Source organism: Gallinula chloropus, assembly GCF_964237585.1.
Source record: "Gallinula chloropus genome assembly, chromosome: 6".
Lineage (NCBI taxonomy): Eukaryota > Metazoa > Chordata > Aves > Gruiformes > Rallidae > Gallinula > Gallinula chloropus.
The window spans coordinates 914,131-939,285 of NC_140091.1; the positions used below are offsets into that span (position 1 = coordinate 914,131).

Here is a 25,155-nt window from a genome sequence, read left to right on the forward strand (position 1 = left end):
CCCGGCCTGATTCGGGACCCAGGGAGGGGAGGGCTCAAGGGCTCACAGGGGCCTTTAGTGCTTCAACCCCTTTGTTTCCTCACAGGCTGCTCTTGGCCCCCACAGAGCTCCAGGTGTTACTGGACTCTGGTACCCTGTGGCAGGAGGTGGTGGAGCAGCTCCTGGCCCTTCCAGAGAGCTGGATTGTTTAGAGATGCCTACCCTGAAGGGAGGGAGGGAGACAGACAGACCTGTACACTAGTTTTACCTCCTCTGAGTAACAAGCTCAGATGGTGGGGTTGCAGAACAGGCTCTGAGCACAGGGTGAGCACCTGGCACCTGGGCAGGGCCATTTTACCTTGGAGAAGGGTTTGGGGGGGTCTGGGGTTTTTGTCTGCCTTCCCCCCAGCATCAGCAGGTGAGTGCAGGGGGAGATCCAGCATCCTGCTCCAGTTAAGGGGTTGCTGACTTTAAAATCCTGTGTTTATAAGGGTAAGGAGTTACCAGGCTCTGGCCAGCTCAGTGAGTGACCAGCTGCAGCCCTCACACTGCTGCAACACTGAACACTGTACTGTGGCCCTGGGGAAGTGCAGAAAGGGGAACCCAGGCCAGGGAGGTTGCTGAGGAAGGACTGAGCAAGACCCTTTCCTTCCGCATACACTGTCCCCTGTGCCACAGCCCAAGCCCTGCCAGGAGTCCCCAGCATCATCTCACCCAGCCATCCCCCACTGACCCACGTCCCCGAGTGCCTCACACGACCTTCCCTTGAGCACCCTGAGGGACGGTGACTCCACCACCCCCTGGGCAGCCTGTTCCGATGTCCAACTGCTCTCTCAGAGAGGAAATGTCTCCTTTCTGAACAGCAGCTGTTCAGAGGTTCCATCCAGAGCAGCCTCACAGCCCCCAAGCATCTCCTTCACCTGAGGTTCCTGGCCACCCCTCTCCAGCCAGCCACCCCATCGCCCACCTTTGGGGGCAGCTTGGCCCCAGCAGTGAAACCAGGAAACCACTTTCACTCACCCTTCAGACCCTGATGACTCAATTGCTGCAGTTCAGCACAGCCACACTCCTGAGGCCACCAAGCTGCACCCATGGGTGCTGCCCCAGCCAGACGCTGCTGCCTGGGCCCTGGCAAATTCCATCGCCCAGCTGCAGCCAGGGGCAGCTCTGGGTCAAACCCCTCCAGCTGGGAGCAGCTGCTGGCTCCGGATTGAGCTCCTCAGGCAGTGCAGAGGTGTGAGGGGACATCTGCTCTGTCCACACACCCAGGACTGGAACAAGGTTCAGCTTCCTCGCTGTGGATCGGGCTGCACTGTGCTCTGCACACAAATCCCCTAACGGCACCAACCAAGGGCTGTCCCTCTGCAAGGACAGGGGCACCTCAGCTACCTCCAGGTATTACGAGCACTGTGTCTCCACCAGAAACAGAAGCCCCACCCAGGCTGTGTGACACACACCTCTCCTTCCTGACAGAACACCCAGGATTTACCTTCCCACAAGCTCTAGAAGTGACTGTGCACACCCAGGCAGCGACTCCCTGTGCACACCTGGGCAAAGGGGCAGTTGGAGACGGGGCTGCACCTCCCCAGAGCTGAGATGCTCAGGCCCCACGTGCAGTTTCATGCCACAGCTCAGTTTAAAGCAGCAGATTGAGCTGACACAACAGCCTGCTCAATACACACACACACTCACTGCTGCCCGTCTCTGCCAGCCCCCCCTTCCTATTTCAGTGAAAATACAATTTACACACATATTTTGTTGCAGAGGAGCTTGTCCCAGAGTCTGACCCGATCCCCACCTCAGCCCCTTCCCCAAAGCCAAGGAACTTCCTTTAGTGAACACACTCACCTGGAGCTGGAAGAGCAGCTTGGAACAGGGTCCTGAAGGCAGGGAGCTGTCCTGGTCCTTTTAAAAGAGGGAGCTGAAGAAAAACCTGTACTCCAAACAACTGAGGCACCATCTCCCATGCTCAGGGGTGGAAAGAAGCACCAGCAGAGGTTTCCAGGAACAGGAGTGGAAGTTTAAGGGTTTTATTATCAAAGTTTTGTAAAACAATTTCAGAAACTGTACATCAACATGGCACAGACTGTAGCCTACTTCTGTCTTTTTACCTGCACAAAAGTAAAAGCTCTTGAACTTCTGTAACTAAGAAAACAGCTTGCCTAACTACTTTGCATATAACATGGAATCACTGTGTGCATAAGATTACTACTGCAGTGACAGTAAACACAAGTTTAGTAGTTTATACAACTTGAGATCAAGTAAAAAGTACATTATCAAGTAGACTTGCTTTTAAAAGCATACGAAGGTCAGTTTTAAAATGCACTACCTTTTTGTGACGTGTTCAGCTCCTGAACAAAGGAAACAACCTGGGTTATGAGAACTGCACAAATCAACCTTTAATCGCTGGGCGCTGATCAAGCGGAGAGCTTCCCTTCCCAGGGCTGGAGAAGAGAAGCTGGAGCCACTACAACTGCCCGAGATGGATTTGAACCGAGAGATTTAAAAAATAAAGCCCTCAAAAAGGTCAGTGCATTTTAATTTTGTCAAAGCTGAACAAAACCCACTGGGAAAACCAAGAGAGACCAAACCACCCCCAGCCACACGGCTTCAAAAGGAACCAGACCCCCCAGCGCTATCAGAATCTTTCTGTCCCACGTCCCGTCCTTGTCGTGCGCGGTCGCACTTCAGACCCTTCAGTAGATCCACCGTAGGGCTGTAGAACGTTGAGGATGTTTCTGCCACAATCACCATGCAGTCAGTGCATTCCCTATACTGCTCTAGTACTGCAATGAATCAAATTCTAGAAACACTATCATAGGTGAGCTGATTTACTAAAGGAGATCATACAACAAACAGTCCATGCCTGCTGGAGATGCATGCAGCTTTTTACTGTTGCTTGAAGCATCACCAAGTTAGTAAGAATCGCTTGGCTACGCAATCCCTTTCGGCCAGAACAAGGATGGTTACCTCTCTACAAAGCTTTGGATGTGAGTTAGTATCAGGAGATTTACAAACCAGGTATAGCTCAGAGCTGTATACATCTAGATTTAGGATTAACAAGTACAGCATAAAAGAATCACACAGGAATGACACTGATGCACGTCTGCAGCTGCGGGCACTGCAAGGCAAACCTCAGTCACTCATGTCCATGTCCTCTTCATGATGATCATCCCCGTTTACTTTGGACTCCCTCGCTGAATCCCCGCTGCCCTTGTCAGCGCCAGAATCCTTTCCTTTGGGGGAGGACGAGTCTGCCATCTTCTTCTCCTCCTTCTTCTCCTTCTCGCTGTCATACCCTTGCTCCTCTTCATCATAATCCCTTGTGACCTGCTTTGCCAGGATAGAACAACAAAGGTAAAACTCTCTCCCCAAGCCCCCGGGGGGTAGGGCAGCGCTGGGGCCGGGCAGGGAGGTAGGCAGGTTATTAAACATACTTTCACATCCTTATCGCTCTCAGATTTCCGGTCCCGATCCTTCTCCTTGTCTTTGCTCTTTTTTTTCTTGCTTGTGGATCTCTCCCTCTCATCTCTACTTCTCTCCTTGTCTTTATCCTTCTTCTTTTCCTTTTTGTGTCTACAATGAGAAGCATGTACAGGAATGAAAACCGTGAGCACGCTGTTCCCTCACTGGGACACAGACCACGTCCTGCAGCTCATTCCACACCCCAGGGAGGAAGGGCAGCGTGCAGCTCAGATCCCAGGCTGGGCTGGAAGGGGCCTTAAAGCCCAGGTAGTTCCCACCCCCACCACACCACTCGCTCTCAGTGAACACCCCACATCCCTGCATCTGGGCTCTGCAGCAGCCACCACCACCAAGCCAAGCCTAAGCAGCACCAGGTCAGGAGCAGCAACGCTACAGTGCTTCAGGAGGGAGTGCCTTGGGTTCCCCAGCCTGGGAGCAGGACCCCAAAACCCCAGTCAGCCAAAGCTGGCTGACTCCTGCTGTCAGAGCCAGATGGGCCAGGACCTCAGGTACCCCCCTCCCCTCAGGCTCGGGTATCTCTGGCACGGAGACAGCAGCTCTGTGCCTGACACCAATTAAATGACAATCGACCCTCTGGAGGCCAAGCCACAGGTAAGGAAGCAGGCAGACCCCTGCCCCCTCCAGAGCAGCCCCGAGGCCACTGCTGCAGCTCCCAGCCAGCCCCTGCCCCAGCCCAGCAGCTCCCCCAGCCCAGCAGCTCCCTGACCTGCGTGGAGATGGGGACCGGGACATTTTCCTCTTCGGAGACCTGGGCTTTTTAGGTGACCGCGTTCCGCTCCGGCTTCTCCTGCGTCGTCTTTCTCTGCAGGGAACAGATCCAGTGTGGGGGGTTTCTTACCTTTCCAAAGCTGCACAGACAGCCCTGGCTCCAAGCCCAGCACTGCCCAGGAGGCGCTGAACACCTCTGATGTTAACACAGTACTACGAGCAGCGCTGCAAAGCCCACACAGCTGCTCACCAAGTTACTCCCCCTCCATGAACAAACTGCAAGCTGAGACTGCGTGAGGGATCCCAGCTCTCACTGCACACAGACACACACCAGCCTGCTCTTGTCAGTACTGCAGGCTAATCTTGGAAGTTGTTTTACAAAACAGTGGCATGCATTTTGCATCCTCATTTATGACTAAATAGAGAGTTCAGCAGCCACCCCCAAGCCCCATTCTCTGACACAGAGCAAGCAGAAACTATTCTAAGCCCAAACACCTCCAGAGAATCACAGCATGGGGAGGGGGAACCACCTCAGAGACATAGGTAGAGAGAGGACACATGCAGATCCCCAACACATCCATGACACAATCAGCATCCTGCCTCACTCAAGAACGTTCTTCCTACTGAAGGGGATCATCCAGCATGCTGGAAACAGAGCCCAAGGAAAACTTCCCCATTCCTGTACCTGCTTGTGCTTCTCGATCGTCTGGTTGTGCTGTAGCTTTTGGGGGGAGTTTTGGAACGTTTCTTTTCTTTCTCTTCTTTCTTTTTATCCCTTTTAGGAAAACACAGATTTTGGGTTTAAGTCATTTCCACACTGCTCAAGCAGCATTCACTACTTCAGCTACACAGCAGAACAAATGAGACAAGCACTGCACTGGCTGGCACACACTGGCTGGCATTTCTGGGGCCAGTTGTGCTCTATTAATGGAGACAACGATTACAATTATCTACAGCAAAGCAGAAACCAGCTCAAAACCTGCCAGTCTGGATGCTCACACTTCCTGCTTCCCAAAGACAGCTGCTGAATGATTCAGCTAATGCCTGCTGTGTCTGTCAGCTCTTCAGAAAAGCACAGTACACGTCCTTACAGAGCTAACTGCACACATGTGCAGGGCAAGCATAACGTAACGCTGGAGGACATGACAAGAGACCGGGACTTTAAAAAGCCACTGCTTCATCCTGCCCCAGATGTTTTGCTTGTGGGGTTTTCTGGTGCTTAATTAAACACCAACATTTAACAATTGAACTTCCAGTAAAGAGCAGAGACTGGCTGGAGAATTACCTGGTTTTGGACGTGCTCCTGGACCTCCTGCTTCTCTCTCTGGAATGGGATCTTCTTCGCCTCGGACTTTTCGATCGCCTCCTGCTCCTCGACTTCGAATGGGAGCGTCTCCTCGATCTGCTCCTCGACCGTCTGCACAGCACATGGGACATGGCAGTTACACACAGGGAATTCTGACAGGCCCCTCAAACCCATGTGCTCAGGGCTAAGGGTATTGTGATGCACAGGGATATAGCACACAGAGAAAAGAATCATAGAATGGCCTGGGTTAGAAGGGACCCCAAGGGTCACAGAGCTCCAACCCCCTGCCACAGGCAGGGACACCAACCTCCAGCCTGGAGCTACACAAGGTTGCCCAGGGCCCCAGCCAACCTGGCCTTGGACACCCCCAGGGATGGGGCACCCACCCCCTCTCTGGGCAGCCCCTTCCAGCCCCTCACCACTCTCTCTGCAAAGAACTTCCCCCCAGTCTCTCCTCTCCCCCTTCCCTCCTCCAGCTTCACTCCAGCCCCTTGTCCTGCCAGTCTCTGCCCTTTAACAAGCTGATTCCCCTCCTGTTCCTGGGGTCCCTTCAGGGACTGGGAGGCTGCAGTGAGGTCCCCCCACAGCCTTCTCTTCTCCAGGCTGACCCAGCCCAGCTCCCTCAGCCTCTCTCCCTAGAGCTGCTCCAGCCCTCTGAGCATCTCCGGGGCTCCTCTGACCCCTCTCCACCAGCCCCACATCTTCCTTGTCCTGGGGCCCCAGCTCTGGACACAGGATTCCAGCTGGGGAGGGCAGAGCAGAGAGGGACAATCCCCTCCCTGTCCCTGCTGCCACCCCTCTGCTGATTACAAAGGAAAACAGCAGAGGAGTCACAGTGAGTCTGCCTAGGAGAGAAAATGGCAGCACATAGATGTCAAAGGGCAACGATGCCTCCACCAGCCCCCTTCCTGCAGAGGAGCTGAAGGATTTTTGAAGGAATGGTTGCAGCCACGTGGATGTTTTGGGTTTTTTTTAAAAGCAAATAAGCTAACTGACCTGTGTCTAGATGAAGAAGGTGTCCTCCTCCTCCTTGAGCGTGACCTAGACCTTGAATGCCTTCTTTTTTCATCTTTTTTGTCTGGAGTTACAAAGGAAAAGCCCAGGGAAAAAAACAAATGTTATTTCAGTATTGAGAAAGATTTCATTAAAAAAGGATGTTGAGAGCTTCATGCTACAGATATAAGTAAGGGAAAGGTAAGGAATCCTTTGACATTTGAAATTAAGGTTTATCCATCCTTTTCCTCAAAAGCTGACACAAAGAATGAGCACAGCAAAGGCAGACCTGTGACAAAACCAACATGAAGGTTGTATAAAACTGAGTCAAACCCCAGAAAATGTTTTTATCAGAAGTCAGTTAGAAGATGACAGCTGCAGGGCAGTGGAAAGTCTTGTTAAATATCTCAGGTCTCTGCTGTTTTGTGAAGGGATAAAGAATCTCTCAAATTATTGCTCTGAATCCCCCACAAAAGCCTCAATCAAAATAATCCACACATTTTTCCAGTGTAACAACAGAACAGGAGCTCTGTTCTTTCCTGGAGGCTGCAAAACTGCATTTTCAGTTCCTGCTGCTCAGATTTGGTGGATGTGACATCTGTGGATAAAGTGTTGCATCTTGTTCCAGAACAACATCTACAATCAAAGCCTTTACACACCTCCACAGCCTGGGAATTAACAGGGAGGAAGGCATCCCCAAGAACAAACATCCCTAGGGAGCCAAGGGGTTAAGCCACTTGCTGTTTCCAATGAAACCTCAGGGATGGCAGTGTGAACTTCCAGCAGAGGAAGCCCAAGCTTTTCCCAGCTTCCAAATCAAGTGAATGTTGGGAAAAACAAGTGATCATTAATTCCCTGCATCATTCTGCAGGACACACACAGCATTCACACTGCAGGGCAAGTAAAACCCTGTCACCTATAGATCAGGTCACTGCAGAACATGGAAGCATTGAGCCAATGCTCTGCAGACCATCAGCTTTTATCAGAACTCCACCCTGACCTGAAGGAGCTATTCTGGGATGCAGTTACCTGGCTCGATAGCAGCAGAAATTAAGGACTGTGCTTCTCGTACTCTCTTCATGGCTTCTTCTATTTCTTTACTGGAGGTATCTGATTTCAGACTTGGTGAAACAAGACCTGCAGCTACATGGTTCAACCTGGAAAATACACAAGGATTTTAGAAATTCTGTGCTGACACCCTCAAGAAACACACTCTTCCATTCTCAGCCTATTCAAAGCGACTGGTCTCAGTGAGCCAGGACCTGCCTGTGTTCTGTCACCATTGTGTCACCACTCAGCTAACAGGAGTAGGTCTAGGACATGGTATCTGTGCTGCAAACCATGGCAGGAGATACTAGCACCTGCAGCTCTGGGAGTTCCTTCCAGTGCCCTGTAAGCAGCAGGAAGGTCTGTGCTGTCACACACTGATGTGTTTCTAATGACACTTCTCAGAACAGTTTTTGTACAGCACAGTTTCCATTCTCATCAGCTGAAAGAGCAGCTCCATGGGAAGCAGAACACTACACAGTGGGGAGCCACAGAGAGAAGCCTACAAACAGTGACTGGATTCCAGCTCAGGAGATGTGTTCTGTGAGGTGGCTCTGACGCCGCCTGGGTGCACCCAATACACCCGACTGGTGTTGAGCTAATCCACTGTCTGGGTGACTCTTCTGTTCCATCAGGGATCATTCCCTGCTTACAGGAATGTCCATTTCAAACAGATCAATATGCTGGCACAGAGCTCAAAGCAAAGCCAGATGACCTTCACAGCCTCATCCCTGGAACAGGCCAGACAGCTCTGACGCTTCAGAGCCCCCGACAGCCAAGCAGGGGGAGGAGAACCCGGTTTAGCTAACACGGTGGTGGGGCAGGCACACGCTGCTCTACCTTCCCAAAGCTGAAAGAACTCTCTCCAGAGCTTCCTGCCATCCCCAGCAACAGGGCTTCCTGAGGCAGGGGGTGTTCTTTCTGCTCAGGACACTTTGCAGCTGCTGCTGTGCCCACCAGCTCTCCCCATCGCGTGGCAGGGGGCACAGGGAGAGCCGTGCCCGGCCACGCTGCCTGTCCTGTGCCAAGCTATCTGGAACAAAATTGAGTTTTTTCCCTGAACAGTGAAATACAAATTGGCAAATACTTGTGCTTGGACAGAATCCCCAGGTTGGAGAAGCCCTTGAAGCTCAACAAGTCCATTCCTGCCCTATGCTAAACCAGATCCCTGAGCACCCAATCTACCCTTTTTTTAAACACACCCAGGGAAGGTGACTCAACTGCTACTTGCTCCCTTTTTCTGCCAACTACTAAGGCACCGTGTCTTCTGCTGTCACCCAGCACCCAGGCCCTTTCACTGCTGCCTTCCACAGGAGTCATGGATCTCAGCTCGCTCCCACCCCCAGCCCTGTCACTCCAGCCCTGCAGACCTAACGGCTCTCAGCACCTTTACACAAACACCCTGTGTTTGCTTTTTACCAAAGTGAATGAAGTCCCAGAGATTCAAGGCTGAACCATCTTCATTCCCCCCACTCCTCCTCCCTACCACAGACAAGAGTCTGCACGAGATCCCCAAGACACCAGTGTGCTCCAACCCTACTGAGATCCAGCAGGAGAAAGACCAGAGCATCACCACAGACATTCCCAAGACCAGGCATAGTACCAGTACTTGTAAAGACTGAAGCTTACTTTGGATCCACTGTGCTCATAAGTTTCAGCAGTTGATCTGCTGCAAGAGACTGAGAGAGAAAAATGTAAGTTAAAATCATGTTGGAAGACATTTAAAAGTTACCTTCCTTGAACGCACCCTCAGCAGTGGCCACAGCACAAAGCCTCTCTGATGAACCCAGCACCCCTGAGAGGTTACAGGTGAAAAGGCACGTGGTTTTGAACTTGTGGATGGTGGGGAGGGTGTGAACAATCACATTTCAGGGGTGCTGAGGTACTTTGCCCAAAATTCAGCTCTTTCCCAGACAGAATCCAAGCCCTTCAAAGCCAAGCCACCCTTCTGGGATTTACCAGTTATTTCTCCTTTACTTCAAGAGGACAGAGGTGTCACTAGAGAACTAGGTTGCCTGTCCATGGGAAGCCCTCAGTGTCCATTTATGAACAATAAGCAAGAGCCTCTTTACTCTAAAAATTCCACAGAAGATTAATTTTACAGCTCTTAGGAAAATCCAGGTATTTTTCCAACTGGTCTCTTCCTGTACCAGTGGGACATCAACAGGAAAATGTTTTCTCCCCTCTAATCTTCCTTGCACAGCAGCAGGCATGCACCAAGCCCCAGGAGTCTGTCACAATCAGCTGCAGTGACCATCAAAGGAAGCTCCTTCACCCCAAAAGTGCATTTCTCCACCACCCACCACCCAGAATGCCTGTTTCTTCCACTTGCTGTTTCCTTACCACCATTATCTGCCTCTTACTCCACACAGCATGCAGGAAGAGACTGCTAAATGATGGATTTCCTAGCAATGCATTGAATTATTGCTACTAATTATTCCATTATTAATACTTCTTGTAACAGAAGCCACCCCTGGAGCCTCCTGCTCCCAAAACCTTGCCACACAAACCCAGTATGTCCCTGTAAAACATGTCCTCACCACAGTATTTGGTTCCTAATATATATTCTTGTATTATTCTTAATTATATGTCTTAAATTTTAACTCAACATTCCACACAGTGTAACTTAGAGTCTTTTTTTGACTCTGTTTTAAAAAGACCATGGAGCCTAACAAAGCTCTCCTCAGTGTTTCCTACACCTACAATAGGAAGCGTAACAATTATTTTTAGGGTAAGTACAAGAGAGGTTCAGAGCCTGACAGTGACACAGATTTGAAGTATTTCATTATCAGCTCCCCATTATCTTTAGGTCCTTCTGGGGTATTGTTCCACTCTCCTACAGGTACTATTGATTCCAAACTGGTGCTCAGAAAAATCAGTCACTGGGTTTTTCAAACTGATACAAATGAGATTTATTTTTAAAACCACAAAAGGAAGCAGCAGAAGTGCACTTTTTAAAATGCTTCATGGCACAGGATTTCCAGACCTTCAGCTCGTTACTATACTCACAAACACCAGGAGCATCACTGAGATTTGTCAGACTAGGTCAGTGCCAGGGATAAGAACAATTCAGAATGTGGGACGTACCTGAGAGTTTAAGTTTGCTCCAGGAAGCCCAAGAGCAGCTAGGGCAGGATCAAGAGCAGGAGCTCCTAAAGCAGCTAAAGGAACAGCACCAATCTGCAACAGAGACAGCAGTCAGACAGCGCCAGGCTCCGCGGGCAGCAGGCTGGGAGGTTCCCAAGCGTCAGGCATGGGAAACCTGAACTGGGTTTTACTTCAGTTTCACCCCACAGGCACACTATGGTGAGCTCAGTGAGGGTACTGCAGTTTTCCTTCTTCAGCCACTCCAAAGCTTAGAACACCAAAGACTTTTCTCCTAGAAACATTCTAACGTGAAATCGTCTCGTCTGCATCCCGATGGGCAGGGGGAAAAGGGATCAAGAGAAACACTCCACCACATTCAAGAAACAGTTTAAAATTAAACCCTTTTCTAGTGTTAAAATATTTATTGTGAGTCTCTGAGCCAACTACTGCATATCTAAGTCAGTTCAGGATTGAAATGAACACGGGCTTTTGTTGAAGGGCACCAGGGTATTATTGTGTCTCTGCAAATTTCTCAGATGTGGTTAGAGCTGGCAAATGGGCTGAAAAGCTCCTGGAAGGATAAAGCAGGATGATGGCACAGGGTGAATTTAAGGAAGTCAGACTAGAAGCCTCAGAAGAGAGCTTGGCTTTTGGCCATTTCAAGAGAGATGACCGAAATGCAGGCTGAAGCAGAACACAGGCTGTGCTCAACCCCACGGGACCTCACGTTAATTAAATGCTGAGCTGCTGCTGAGGTCTCACTCTCCCTTCCTTCCTTCTCACTGCCTCCCAACTGCACTTGGGACCCATGTGTCAGCCAGTTCAACCCACTGTGCCAGCAGAGAACTTAGTTTTGAGCTGTCTGCATCAAGCTCACAGAGTCATTCACAAAAGGGCCTGATGAGCTCCAGAGCCAGCAAAGCAGGAGCTGAACCTTCCACTTTTTGACAAGTGTTCCAGTGGTCTCTGTAACTCCCTGCAGCCTCAGAAGGAAAAGCCACGTTCCCACATCCCAATTTTGTGAACAGAAACTGCAGCTCTTAACTTGTTTTTACCAAGTTAGACACCCAGCTCCCAGTCATGGTCAAAAGGAGCTGTGAAACAAGCTTTGAAGGTGTGTTTGAAACAAAGTAAACCCCTAAAATGGGCGCATTAAATAAATTCTATCATCAGTGGGCTGGGAGGAGGCTGGGATCCAGAGTGACAGGACTAAAATCAAGGTGGCTCAACTATCACTTCCAGGAATTGATATACATACAGTTTTTGGTGAGAGGAATCTTTAAGATGGTATTTGCTTCTTCCATCCCTTTCCTTGAGTTTCAAAGTTAAACTTTAACCACATGTAGAGGGAAAAGTCTAAAGAGGCCTTCTTAACATCTCAATGGCAAGTGTATCTCTCATGCAATCAGAAATCGTAGCAGAAGCTACACAAAGAAGAGCTAAGCAGGAGCTGGAGCTGCAGATCTGAGGATGGCAGAATTAGTGGAGCTTTAATTAATTTGCCTCTTGCACGCTGGTCCTCTGTTCTCTAACAGAACATTTCCCACAATGTGCTGTTCTTACTGATCATCTTTCACACAAATTCTTGTGTATTTAGTCAGAAAGCAGACCCAGGCTACTGTGTACAGCTGGGGTACTAACTGAAGGTATCTCCACAGCACACCAGCTCCTTGAGCTTCATGAATTTAGAACCCCTGAGATCTCTACTGCTTGTCACTGGCTAAAAGAGGGATGTGAGAGAGGGAAACACAGCACCACTGAGAGAGCAGAAACATCAGTATTGGGGAAACAGAAGTATCCTATCTAGCATTTTATCCCCATTCTGCCACAACTCCTACCAGAGAGCTGTGACAACCTATCAAGGGATAGAGGCTAACACGTGCCAGGCATCTGTTTGTCCTGAAACACTTCAGGCTACCAAAGGCTTACCTGAGAAAGTGGGTTGGGAGTCGGTAGGAGTCCACCTCCAGGCAGCAGACCTGCCACAGCATTAGCTGGTGCCAAGAGAGACAAAGCCTTAGTCTCATCAGGAATAACTCCTGCAGAGAAACAGCCTTGCATTAGAGTGCATCCCGTTTCAAAGGCAGAAAATACACAAATACACCCAGAAAATGTCTCCCTGAAACACCACCTGAGTTTGTTGAAAGTACTTATGTTGGCTAAAATACAAAGCTTGATGGCTATTAATATTTATCATTAATTATTTTTTGTCAGAATGAAACTTCAATGTGTGAAAATTTGACTGTTCCTTTTTCTCTACAAATGGTTAAGTTTCTAGAGCAAAAGAATAGCACAATACACACTACTTTTTTGTTAACACTGCCAAGATTTCATCACCTGTACTCGATTTTTAAGTCATGAACCAAACGTAAGCAAGCACAGTCGGTTCTCCAGGGGTGTGCTCTCAACTTTCAAAAGCTGTTTTATGAACAACGACTCGTGTCGGCTGCTTCACTACAAAGCACACAGAAAAATCAAGATACACAAGACAAAAAAAGTTTGATTTAGGGGTTAATAATATGGTACAGTTCACTATGTTTTCTTTTACACCTACCACACAAATTTTGTCAAACTTAAAAGAGAGAAGGTATGGAAATATCTTTTGTATTTGGGTTGAATCAAGCGTAGGGCTTTTGCTGACTTGTCAAATGGCAATGAAAAGTCTCTGCAGGTCTTCAAAGACACGCTGTGGACGTGTGTCTGTGGGAGGATGGGTGCATACATACAGTACATGGTGGCACATGCCTTACCTGTGCAGTAAAATGCATTTGTTCCAATATGTGCCATGCTTATTGTACCAAGAATGCTGCTACATACTGCCACTGCAGAAGAAACTTCTGGCCCAAAATCTTGCAGCCAACTAAGACAAGAGTCTTACTTTACTGCCTGCTCTGCACATAGAATTTTAAGGGTCCTACTACAAAACAAGTAATTATTAGGTATTTTTTTTTTTTTACTCTATCCAACAGCAAAAGCCCTATACAGATGGATTAATTTGTTAATGTGCCCAAGCCCCCAAAATGAGAGTTCAATAAAACAATTTTACTATATATTTGCAAATACCAGTAGTGTTTCTGCAATACATATTAAGAAACTGCATCTCATCATAAAACATACAATATGTACAGGGCACTTAAGAGAAACTGGATAAGCTGCAGAAGAAAACTGTTGGGTGGTATTTTCAGCAGGGCCTGGTATATAGTTCAGGCTGAACCAGGGAAAAGAACTGTAAAACACAACAACAAAAAAGAAAAACCACTGTTAAATAAAGGTAATGGTTCCTTCCACCTATACTGAGAAGTGCCGATAACATAAACAAATGTATCATACACAGCACTGTTATCTTGCTTGTGTCATTGAGCTGTCATCAATTTAGATACCCAAAGTTATGGAGGGAGAGGGGGGGAAAAAGGTCATTTAGATAAAGGGCATTAATGCATAAATATATTAACATACCTACAGAGAGATTATGGGGTCATTTTGCATGCAAAATTATGTCTCAGAGGATATTTATCAATTATATCTAAACATTTCAAATTAGTGCAACTACAACATTTCTGGCATCTAAATACAAATCCTCAGACTTATCTTGAGACACCTTCATAGAAGATCTGCATCCATTAAAAAAAAAAAATCATGCATCTGATCCTCTAATTGTTTTTTTTAAAAAGTATTTAGAAATAAATAAACTACAATTTTTGTAAAAAAAAGCAATGAGGCCCCTCACCAGTTAATTTTCATGCTTCAAGAGCTTTTTTTACTGCTGCTTTGTTAGAACCATGAAATACTGCATGAATGTGTAGAAATGAAAGAAAAAGAAACAGACAAAAGAAACAAACATTAACCAAAGAACCTAAATATCCCCCCCAGCCATCTTTTAAGATAAAAGAGTTCCTTCCAAATCTAGGAATATCACAGTGAAAATGACAAATACTAAACCTTACCGTAGACTTTGTGTTTAGTTCTAGAACACAAAGCAACAGCCAACACCAAAATGTCTGTGTGTGCTAAAACTGGAGGGAGCTTGTGATATAGGGGGTAATTATTGCACTAGACAGATAATAAACATTCACTTTAGTGACAGGCAATAATATTAAGACAGAATTCATCACAATAGAAAATAAGAAAGGGCCCAGTTCAGCACAGTAGTTAAGCATCTGCCTGGCTTTAAGCACATGAGCAGTTTCACTAGGCTTTTAAGGCTCTTGCTGAATCGTGCTTAAGTAGCTTGTTGAATTGGGACCCTGGCAGACAGCATTTGCTGGGTAAACTATGCTCCAGTACAGACATATGATTGCAAAACCAGGGGGCATACTGTTATTGGCTCAACATATCTCTTGTGATATGCCACATCATCGTGCCAAAGCCATCAACCACTAGACCACCACAAGGACCAGCCCATGAGGAGCTCCTCCATTTAAACAGGCCTGTTAGAGTTATTCTGCTTGATTCATTTTATTCTCTTTACACAATCTGAACCAAAACTACTGGGCAGATTTCTCTGTGTGCCAGGTTCATCCACCATCAAGCACAATGGACAAAGTCAGACTGACAAAGAGAAAAGTGGGTTTGTCCTTATTGGAGAAGTCAGACACTGGCATTCTTCACCACAGGCCTTGGAGAACACTTCAGTGCTAATTCAGAGGGACTCTATCGTGCTTTAATGCAAAGAGGAGGACAAGATGCCTTTCAGCTATGCTACTGTACCTATACTAGTGGGAGGAGAAGCAGGAACTCAACAGCAGTTTCAGAATGTGCTCCAGGCTCCCAAAAAGCAGCACGTCTCAGTCAAAGGTCAGAGTCCTACCTTCCAGAAATTAAGTATCCGTATCTTTTAAGGAATACAAAGATAAGACAGCTCCCCAGGCCTCCACAGACTGCCTACAGCATTACAATGTCTTCATTACAGGGCTGGACCCAGGCCATGAACTACATTTCTTACGGCAGCACGACTTAATCTGCAGAGGTTTTACTTAATTCAAGCGATCTGGGAAAATCCATTATTTCAGAAGTAAATCAAGAAACAGTACAATGGAAATCAGTTACTTCTAAAGCAAGTCTAGAAGAGTTTAATAAGACTTCTGTAAGAAGAGGTGTCTTCTCAGCACTTTGTTTTTAAGGTAAGTTCCAAAAACCCTGCTCATTGCCTTTCAAATTACACCCTAAAATGTAAAAATAAAAAGAAGAAGAGAAAATGTAGTTAACAAGTGGTTACACCAGGAAAACACTTGGGGACTTGAGTGCTTGCTGGCCTTTAGTTAATGTCTAGAATCCCCTGTAGCTGCAGAGGACCCACTGTTTTTCAGTCATCTGGAAGGGCTTTGCATTTGCCTTCTCCACTACAAAAATCACACACACAAATAACAGAGAGAAGAGTTTATTATTTAGTGAAATTCTATCAAATATATCAAGGATGAACAAGAAAACTTGGAATAAAAAACTAGTACCAGTGCCCATTTGGCACCTCTTGGAAGATCTCACTTTCAAATTACACCATAATTATTCAAACCCTTGGTATATTGGGCTTCAGAAGGGGAGCCAGTGCCTTCTCAGGGGTGTTCCCTGCTGAAGGCAGCAGCAGCAGCTCACAGAGAGGTTAACCTACTCTCCTCAGGGAGGGAGGAACCGTTCTCATGAAGAGATTTATGCCTATGTGAGAGTGGCAAGCACTTAGTTATTACAGCAAGATTTTCTTAAAATGTGTCAGTGACCCATTTGCATAACTCTGTTGAGGAAAACGTCTCATAAAGAGCAAAATTTGCAAGTAATTCTGCCTAAAACGTTAATATCCTGAACTTAAAGAGACACACAAACCCAGTAAGAGGTGAACTTTGCATTTTCCCTCAGTGCCACTAGGTTTACAGAGATTATTTAATCCATGGGCCAATGGCAATATACCAAGGGTTTCAAAAGGTGAGTAGCTAGCATGCCTGGCATTGCACTAATCCTCACTTCTGTGAGCTACACTGGAATAAAATGCCATCACAGGGTGGCTTCATAGGCCATTAAACAAGTCACAAACCTTCTGCATAGGGAACGACTATCAAGGCTCTGTCAACGAACACAGTGTTTGTCAGGTGCTGCGCCACAACGGCCGAGTCGGGGTCGTGGAACTTTACAAAACACACGCGCGACGAGACGGGCAAAGGAGAGTCACTGCAAGAGAGAGAGGGAGACGTTACTCTGAGGGAGCAAACCCAGCCTGAGACCATCAGCTTCCAGCCCCAGGTGGGTGGGATCTCCTCTGTGCAAGAGCACTGCTCCAGGTTCTGTACCAAACCCCTCCTGCATGGCCACAGGTACAAAGTCACACTCAATTAAGCCAATTCACTGGGAAGTTGCAGAAACAGATGTCTTCACTCATCTGTAACAGGATATTAACTCTACTATGTGTTACCTGTGAGCAGTCACCTAAATGCAAGCAAGCTGTCCTGCTCTCTGAGAGGAGGAGACAAAGAACAGCTTTGCTCAGGAAAGGTGAAACATAACCCACCATGAATACCAGATAAGGTGACACCACCAGTGGTTTCACACTCTGTTTAATTACTAAGATAAATTAGGAAACAAAGAAGGTGAGGGGCTGGAAGGGGCTGCCCAGAGAGGGGGTGGGTGCCCCATCCCTGGGGGTGTTCCAGGCCAGGTTGGCTGGGGCCCTGGGCAACCTTGTGTAGCTCCAGGCCTGGAGGTTGGTGTCCCTGCCTGTGGCAGGGGGCTGGAGCTCTGGGACCCTTGGGGTCCCTTCCAACCCAGACCAGGCTGGGATTCTATGAAATAAGATAACCCTTAAAAGATCACTATGATTTTACTTATCAACACAATTTCATAAAAGCTTCCAGGCCAGACTTCACCACACTTTCTCACACACACAGAACCCCCCCCAGGTCATTCCAGAGGGATGTGCTCTGCTCAACACACCCCTGGCATTCAGCAGCAGCCCAACTGAACACAAAGCTCCACAGCTCTTTACTAACTATACTCCCAGGCACAGCTCTAAGAGGAGCTCCTCCACATGCCTCCCACTGCCAAACCCACTGGAGCTGGGTTGAAGAACACTGATGAAATCTTTAAGCTCTGGAAGCGTGGAGTTGTCAGAATTCAGGAGAACAGAGAATGGCATCAAGACCAACATGTCAGAGCTCTTTTGTCTGTGCAAATGCCAAAACCTACCCAGCTGTCACCACCACTGAGCACAGGCTCAAGACTCAGAATCACCAGGTTGGAAAAAACCTTTACAGATCACCAAGTCCAACCACTCCCATCCTGAGCTAAACCAGATCCCTGAGCACCTCATCTCCCCTTTTATTAAACACATCCAGGGAAGGTGACTCAGCCCCTCCCTGGGCAGCCTCAACTGACACAAGCTCAAGAACTGCCCTGAACATCAACCAGGTCACACTTTGATCTATTTTGAATTTAATCTGACAGTGAAACCACACTGCAGCTTTTACAATATAAAAATCAGAATCGTCCCCAGCGTGCAACATCTCACAGGTTTAATAAATTGCAAAGTAAAACTGTAGTGATAAATGGCAGAGGAATAAAGTGACACTACTAGCTCTTTTGTGTCTACCAAGACACAGCAGCTTGCCCAAATGGTGCCTCTTCTTACCTCCTTTGCACAGAAACCAGAGAAGCATTAGCAGTCAGTGTTTAAAATTGTACTACTGTGGTTTTATTAAAGTGAATTAAGGAGTTATGGCCTGACTGGTCCAAGCTCTAAAAAGTTAAACAATGTTTTACAAAAGTGTAGTATAATCTTTTCAGGTATTCTTAAAACGTCTACAGGAACACACAACAGGGCAGTGACTGCCTAGGTACATGAGTACCACTCCATCCCAAGCTGCACAGCTAGCTGAAAATACAAACCCAGCTGAAAATACACAAGGCTGTGCTAATGCAGCCTGCAGTTTAATATAAATCAGTGCATTTCATTTTTAAAAATGTGCTTTTAAAATAAATCCAAGCTGTGGTTGAGTGAAATTCATCAGGAACAGAATGTTCCCAACTGTTCCCCAAAAAAGGCTGGCATTTATTCTGATTCACCAGAGATGAAAAATTTAGTAACTCTCCCTCCAACACCAATGAATGTCAAGACACACAAGGACTGTGTTGCTGTGGTTGGAGCCTGAACCTGCTCTGAAGTACAGCTGACCCTGAATACAGCAGGTGAGCAGGGAAAACCAGCCTCCAACTACTCACTCCACCAACGTTCCCTCACATTGCATCTTAAATATTAAATCTCTCTTTTTAAAGGCTATTTCTGCCACTTACATCAACATTATTACTGATGTAAAGTCAGGGCAGAATAAACTGACTGCCCATGAATGTCTGCGACATTACTGTGTTCTTTGGGTGGGAAGAAACAGATCTACATAAATAAATAAATGAATAACAAGAAACCACCCAAACCACTCAAATAGAACCAACCCACGTGCTGCAGGTGGAGACAGAGGTTGTCACCCTCTTCTCAGCAGAGAAACTACCAGTGGCCTCTGCGAGTTCGTGCTGGTATTCCAACAGAACCCCTGTGTAACTGGATTAGACAAGGCAACACATTACTGTGCCATGCAACATAGGAAATCATTATTAAGCACCCTCCTAATTTCGTCAAGCTTTAGCTCTGCAGACTCTTGTTTTCCATCAGATGTGCTTTTTTTTCTTGGTAAAATTCTTTGTCTGTAAAGATCTGATGGGATCATTCATCTCTAGAAAGGAGAGCAGAGGGCACATGGGCTTCTCTAGCAGACACCAGTGGTGTAAGACCTCTTGTGCCTGAGTGTCCTGGTTTTACCCCAGCTGAGAGCCCAGACCCACACAGCTGCCTGCTCTCTAAAGGAAAAGAGCAGGGGGAGAAGAGGGGGGGCAGGGAGGGAAGGGAAGAGGAAGGGGCAAATAACAACCCCAAACCAAGAAACCCAAAGCCCGTGGGTTGGGATAGGGACAGTTTACTAGAATAGCAGAAAGATCAAATATCACAACTCCAACAGGACTTTAGAGCAGAAAATCTCTGAAGCTGCTGACACACAGTGCAGGTTCCCACCGACCCCACAGCTCAGGCTGTGCCACCCAGAGCCGTCCCAGAACCCACCATCCCCCAAAAACTGTGTGTCCTGGAGCTGCCCCCTCCTCCTTCCCCCAGCCCCCTTTACACTGAGCAGGGTGTCACTGCCATGGAACACCCCCTTTGGCCAGTCTGGGTCACCTGTCCTGGCTTCAACCCTCCTTTCTCATGGACAGAGAAATATGAAGAGCTGAGAAAGTCCTTGACTGTGACACAACTGACACCATCAGGGTGTTACCAGCACTGCTCCATCCTGACACCAGACACAGCATCCCACCCCTGCTGCAGGAGGAGTTAACCCCAGCCTGGCCAAACCAGGACACTGAGTTTCAGAGCAGAAACTGAGGTTTGGATGGAAAGGCAGTTTTCAGATGCTCAACAGGATATGCTGGAACCAGCTTCTATATATCCTTCTTATAGATGTGTGTGTACACAACACAGGCTTTCTTTCTCTTTACTGTTTATTTTCCACACCCTCCACCTCTCACTTCTGGCTACCACAATGGCTGAAGTTACATGAATACAATTACAGCAAGAACCAGGCAGTGGAGCTGGAGGAATGCAGGAGATAACAAAGGGTTTGGGGATGAGAAATAGAAGGAGTCACAGAGCTGGCTGTGGATTACAGCTGCAATATGAAGCAGAGGTGTACATAAAACATGTAAAAGCCAATTAAATAAACTGGGATAAGGAAGTGGATGAGGGGAGGGAAAGATAAACAAGGATGTAGAGAAGCTCAGGAAGTTGTATCTGCTCGGGAAGTCTGGAAGAATAAGGGGCTACTAAGGGACAGCAGAATCAGAGCAGATGAGACAAAGGCCAAACAAGAAGGCAGAGCAATAGAAATGGGACTGATTGCTCACAAAATCCTATGTGCAAGAATGAATCCAATTATGATGTGGGGCATAAAGAGATCTGGATTATGCAGTGAATTTTGAAATTCTAATTTATGCCCTGTAGCCCCTCAACAAATGAATAAATATCACCAGAAAAGTCAGGACCTGAAGTTTCAAGAAGGAACAGAAAAGGCTTTAGAAGAAACAGATAAAAGAGGTGCCTGAGCCCTCAGCATCTCTGTATGGACAACACCACAAAGGAAATGACTCCACACCTCCTTAAAAGAGTAAGGCTCAAACTCAGCCCCAGTCCACACAAGTGCCAGGTCCAGTATCACCTGCAGAGCCCTTCATCCAGTTCTCACAAATGCTGTTTGCCCAACAAGACATTCACTGGTGAATGAAGAGACCTGATCTCCTTCACTTCAAGGGCTGTTCAGTATCTGCTACTCTATTTCTTCAGTGGCTTTTCTACAGATACAGCCAATTCATAAAGACTAAAGGGTCCTTCACAGTCTCCCTACGGGATGAAGATATATTATCCTCTTTCATTTAGGAGTTTGAAATACAAAAGGAATTTAGACTAAATGTTGGACTATGAGTTACTGGCACCTTGTTGCCTTTCCTCCCTTGGCAAGCAGCCTTTACACACACCTCAGTCACACCAGAACAACCAGAACACCAGTGCCAGAACAAAGGAGGCAGGAGTCAGCAGTCACGTGGTGTCTGAGCAGAAAACAAACTTACACCAGGATACAAACCAGTACATGTGGCTTGAAGACTGGGATCTGCAGGTACCTACCGTTACAGGCCTCCCAGAAGCCATCTCTTCTCCTCCCACAGCCCAGCTCCACCACAGATGTCCCTCCAGCCCACAACCCCAAGGCAGATCCAATGCTTGTTCTGAGGAGGGTCCTGTGGGGTCAGTATTCAACGACCCATTCGTGCAGAGGAACCCCATCCAGAGTGTACAGAGTCTGGGGGATGGTAAAATCAGAGCTGCTGGGTCAGGCTATGGTTCTGGGGATTTCTGTTGTACAGTACTTCTTTCTGATATCCCAAAAGTCATTTTTTAATGGATTAGCTAATATATGTATCCAAAATGAGAAAGTTTCAGGAGCAGAATTCACCTCTAAGAGCCCTCCTTGAAAAAGAGACAAAATGTTCAAACAGAGAGCAGCACATCCAACACCTGCATCTCTCTGAAGGTGAGTTACTTTGCTGGCTGTGGAGCACTAATGGTTCTGCCATCTAAGTGCAGTAGAAGACAGGTATGGTTGGACTTGATGATCCTAAAGGTCTTTTCCAACCTGGTCATTTTGTGATTATGCCAGCTACCAACACCCCCACCCTCCTGTCTGGAGCTGTCCCTCCATTTCAGCTACACCCACCTTTCATTTCCTTCCACACAACAATTTCCAACACAAAACTGAAGTAAGAAATCACACCACCACCAGAAACACAGGTTCTGTGTTTGCAGATACCACCAGCTGGCAGGCTGGGTGAATTCCCCTGGTTTTGTGCTAGCAGGGATTGCAGACTCAAGAGGGGAAGGGGGTGGGATGGGGAGAAGCATTGCATGTGTTGTGATAGCTTGCTTTCTTTTGTAAATAAAAAAATCCCAGTAGTTTTGGGTATTTAAAGTAATTGACTGTGTTCTTTGATTTTTCTGCAATCAAACAATCCTCGTTCATCCTGGCTAAAAAACCTTCTTACTCACATAATAAAAATACAAAAGATCAATACATAAGGGCACTAGGTGCTGTAAAACACATCAAGCTGCCATGACCAAAATCAATGTTAGTGATTACCTGCCCATTTTGCTCAGGATTCTTTGCAAGGAGTCACAGAACCCCAGGCTGGTTTGGGCTGGGAGGGATCCCAGACGCCCCTCAGTGCCCCCCTGCCACAGGCAGGGACACCCCTCCCAACTCAAAGTGCCCCAAGCCCCATCCAACCTGGCTTTGGACCCTGCCAGGGATCCAGGGTCTCCCCTCTTTGCCCCGGGGTGGATTTCTCCTAATTATGGGATCTAAATCTGCCTTCCTTCAGCTAAAGGCCATTTGCCCACACCCTGTACCTCCATGCCCTGATAAAAAAGGAGTATGTGTATCCAAGTTTTAGCTTTATGGCCAGGTGCCCACAGGCCCCGTGCAGTGCTGCAGGTTAACCAGACGGCAGAGGGGAGCCAGCCAGCCCGAACAAACCACCCCTACAGGAAAACGGGCATTTGCCTGGAGGAACCCTGCATGCAATCACACCCTGGGCCTCTTCCCCACATACGTGCATAACGCAATTACGTGAGCAATTACACCTGGAACAGGTCCAAACGCTGGCGCTGGCGCCCAGCAACTCTATCTGAGAAGAAAGGAAACGGCAGAGGCAGAAGAAAGCGGCTCGCTGCGACTCAGCCGGCCGGGATCCCCCCCAACCCCCCCCCCCGGGCACAGGCGCACGGCGCGGCTGACCCCGCGGGCCGGAGGGCTCCTCGCCGCCTCCCCATCGGGCGCGCTCCGCGGCGGGCCGGGGGCGGGGGCAGCCCGGGGCCTGGCCGGCTCCCCGCGGCGGGAGCCCGCGTCGGCCGCCATGGAGGCGGGAGGCGGGCCGAGGGCCTGCGCTGGGGGAGGGGAAGGCGGAGGCGGCGGCCGGGCCGCGGCGAGGCGAGGCGAGGCGGAGGCCGGGCCCGCGCTCTCGGGGAAGGGGGGGGGGGGAAGGGCCGGCACTCACTCGGGGGGGAAGAGGCGCAGCTCCTCGATCTTTCCGAGGAAGCCGAAGAGCGTCCGCATCTGCTCGGAGCTGGCGCTGGGGGAGACGTTGGTGACCTGGATCACGTCGGTGCCGCTGCCTGAAGCCATCGCCGCCCGCTCCGCTGCTACAGACACACCGGGGGGGGGAAGAAGCGCGTTAGGCCCGAGCCGCTGCCCGCGGCCGCCCCTCGCCCGGGCTCCCGCCGCCGGCCGCCCGCCCGCCTCACCAGCCTGCCTGGGCCGCAGTATCCCACAATCCCCCGCCGCCGCCGCCCACCGCGCAGGCGCGCTGCGCGCAGCGCGCGGACTCAACGCCGGCTCGCGGCGCCCAGCGGCCGCGCGTGCGCACGCGCGTGCCCCCGGCCCCTCCCGGGAACGCGCGGCGCCGGCGCGTGCGCAGCCGACTTCCCCCCCCCCCCCCCCCCGCGCGCGCGGAGGAAGAGGGGAAGTGGCGGGGGGGGGAACGGAAGCGGCGCCGCCCCGCGCGCGCGGGACGCGCGGCGCAGGCGCAGAGCGGGGGCGCGGGAGGCGGGTGGGGCGGGCGAGGCCTTGGCGGGCTGTGGCCGGTCTGTCCTTTGGGCCCTCAGGGCTCTGGCGGGGCGGGGCGGGCCCCGAGCTGTCCTCTGTGCCGGGGAGCGCGCCCGGCTGGGTGGGCCCCGAGCTGTCCTGTGCCGAGGAGCGCGCCCGGCTGGGCTCCTGGCCGGTGTTAGGAGGGGCGGGGGTCTCAGCCGGGCTCTGGCGTGGCCGCCAGCGCCGTGCCCGCGGTGTTCTGCTCGGCCTTCAGACTCCTTCAAAGCCTTAAGGGAAGGCGGGCTGAGTGTGCTCACGCAGACGCGTTGCCTGGGCTGGCTGCGATTAACGCTGAGCGTGCTGCTGGCGTCCCGCTGCACGTCAGCACTTGCTCCTAAATGTGATCTCCCAGCGATGAGTACTGCTCCTTCCTGGCAGCTGGGCCCTGCCCCGGCCCTGTCCATCCATCCCCGTAATTTCTGCCTGTGACCAAGCTGCCTCAGCGTGCTCAACTCCTGTCCCTTCCCAAGCCCAGCTTCCTCTTAGGGTGACAAACAGGACCGTAGCCAAGAGGCTTCACACAAACCGGCATTCCCAGCCGTGCAGCTTTTACTGTTTGATTGACATACCCAGCGTTTTCTTAGGGAGCTACCTGGTGAGCCAAAGAGAGGAGGCTGAGAAAGGGAGCATTAGAGGGCGGTGGTAAGGAGCTAATGAGGCTGAAATGCTCAGTCAAGAGCTCATACCTGGAGCGTGGCTGCTGCTGGAGTAGTGCTTATATACACAATGTGGGTTTGGGGCCTTAATTAATTAAAGCTCAGCAGAACTACAAGTAAAAGTGGTTTCTTTCAACGAGGGTAGTGTTTGACCCACAGATGTGGTGTGTACAACTCCTTCACTGCAGCCCTGGCCAGCAGCAGCCAGCAGGATCGGGCAGACGAGGGGCTGGTTTACAGATCAGGTGGCAGTGGCTGTCTGGTGAGCTCAGGCGTTGGTGGGCAGCCAGGCTCTTTCAGTCTGGAACCTTGTTTGGTTCGCAAACTCTGGACTGAAAGAAAAGCAGCAAGTTTAATTAAAGGTAGCTTTTTATTTGGTGCATGATATGTGTGTGTTTGAAGCTCTTGGGCTGTTTAGTGTGTATTCGTAGTTGTGAGAGAGCCCTTAGCAGAAGGAACAGGGGTGAGGAAGGGCAGCAAGCAGGAGCAGCATCCCACGGCCTGCAGAGCAGCAGCGGGTTTGCTGCCGGCCCTCCCATCCTTCCTGAGGGTTCTGTGTCCTCAGTGCCTTGGCAGCCACAGTTCCTGGTCTCGCCTCGTGTGTGGGGCGTGTGTCTGTCCCAAGTGCTGAGGGGAGCGCTGCTGTGGAGGGGACGGGGCTTCTCCTTTGCCCTCCCGT

At 49.3% G+C, this 25,155-nt stretch overlaps 1 protein-coding gene across 3 annotated transcripts; it reads right to left on the bottom strand.

The window, feature by feature from the left end:
* Positions 1-1,999: 1,999 nt before the first annotated feature.
* Positions 2,000-23,373, bottom strand: SRSF11 (serine and arginine rich splicing factor 11). 3 transcript variants are annotated; one of them, XM_084266468.1, is made up of 12 exons: positions 23,231-23,373; positions 16,629-16,762; positions 12,536-12,645; positions 10,607-10,699; positions 9,149-9,198; positions 7,502-7,629; positions 6,476-6,557; positions 5,459-5,590; positions 4,859-4,948; positions 4,172-4,267; positions 3,417-3,555; positions 2,000-3,309 (listed from the first exon to the last, which is right to left on the bottom strand). In XM_084266468.1, exons 1-12 carry the CDS (start codon positions 23,356-23,358, stop codon positions 3,115-3,117), a joined length of 1,377 nt encoding a protein of 458 aa, XP_084122594.1. In that variant the 5' UTR covers positions 23,359-23,373; the 3' UTR covers positions 2,000-3,114. The 3 variants fall into 3 exon arrangements, with proteins under 3 accessions (XP_084122594.1, XP_084122593.1, XP_084122595.1); XM_084266467.1 differs by having other exon boundaries at positions 2,000-3,312; XM_084266469.1 differs by lacking the exons at positions 16,629-16,762; positions 23,231-23,373 and adding an exon at positions 12,944-13,193 and having other exon boundaries at positions 2,000-3,312.
* Between the last annotated feature and the right edge of the window lie 1,782 nt (positions 23,374-25,155).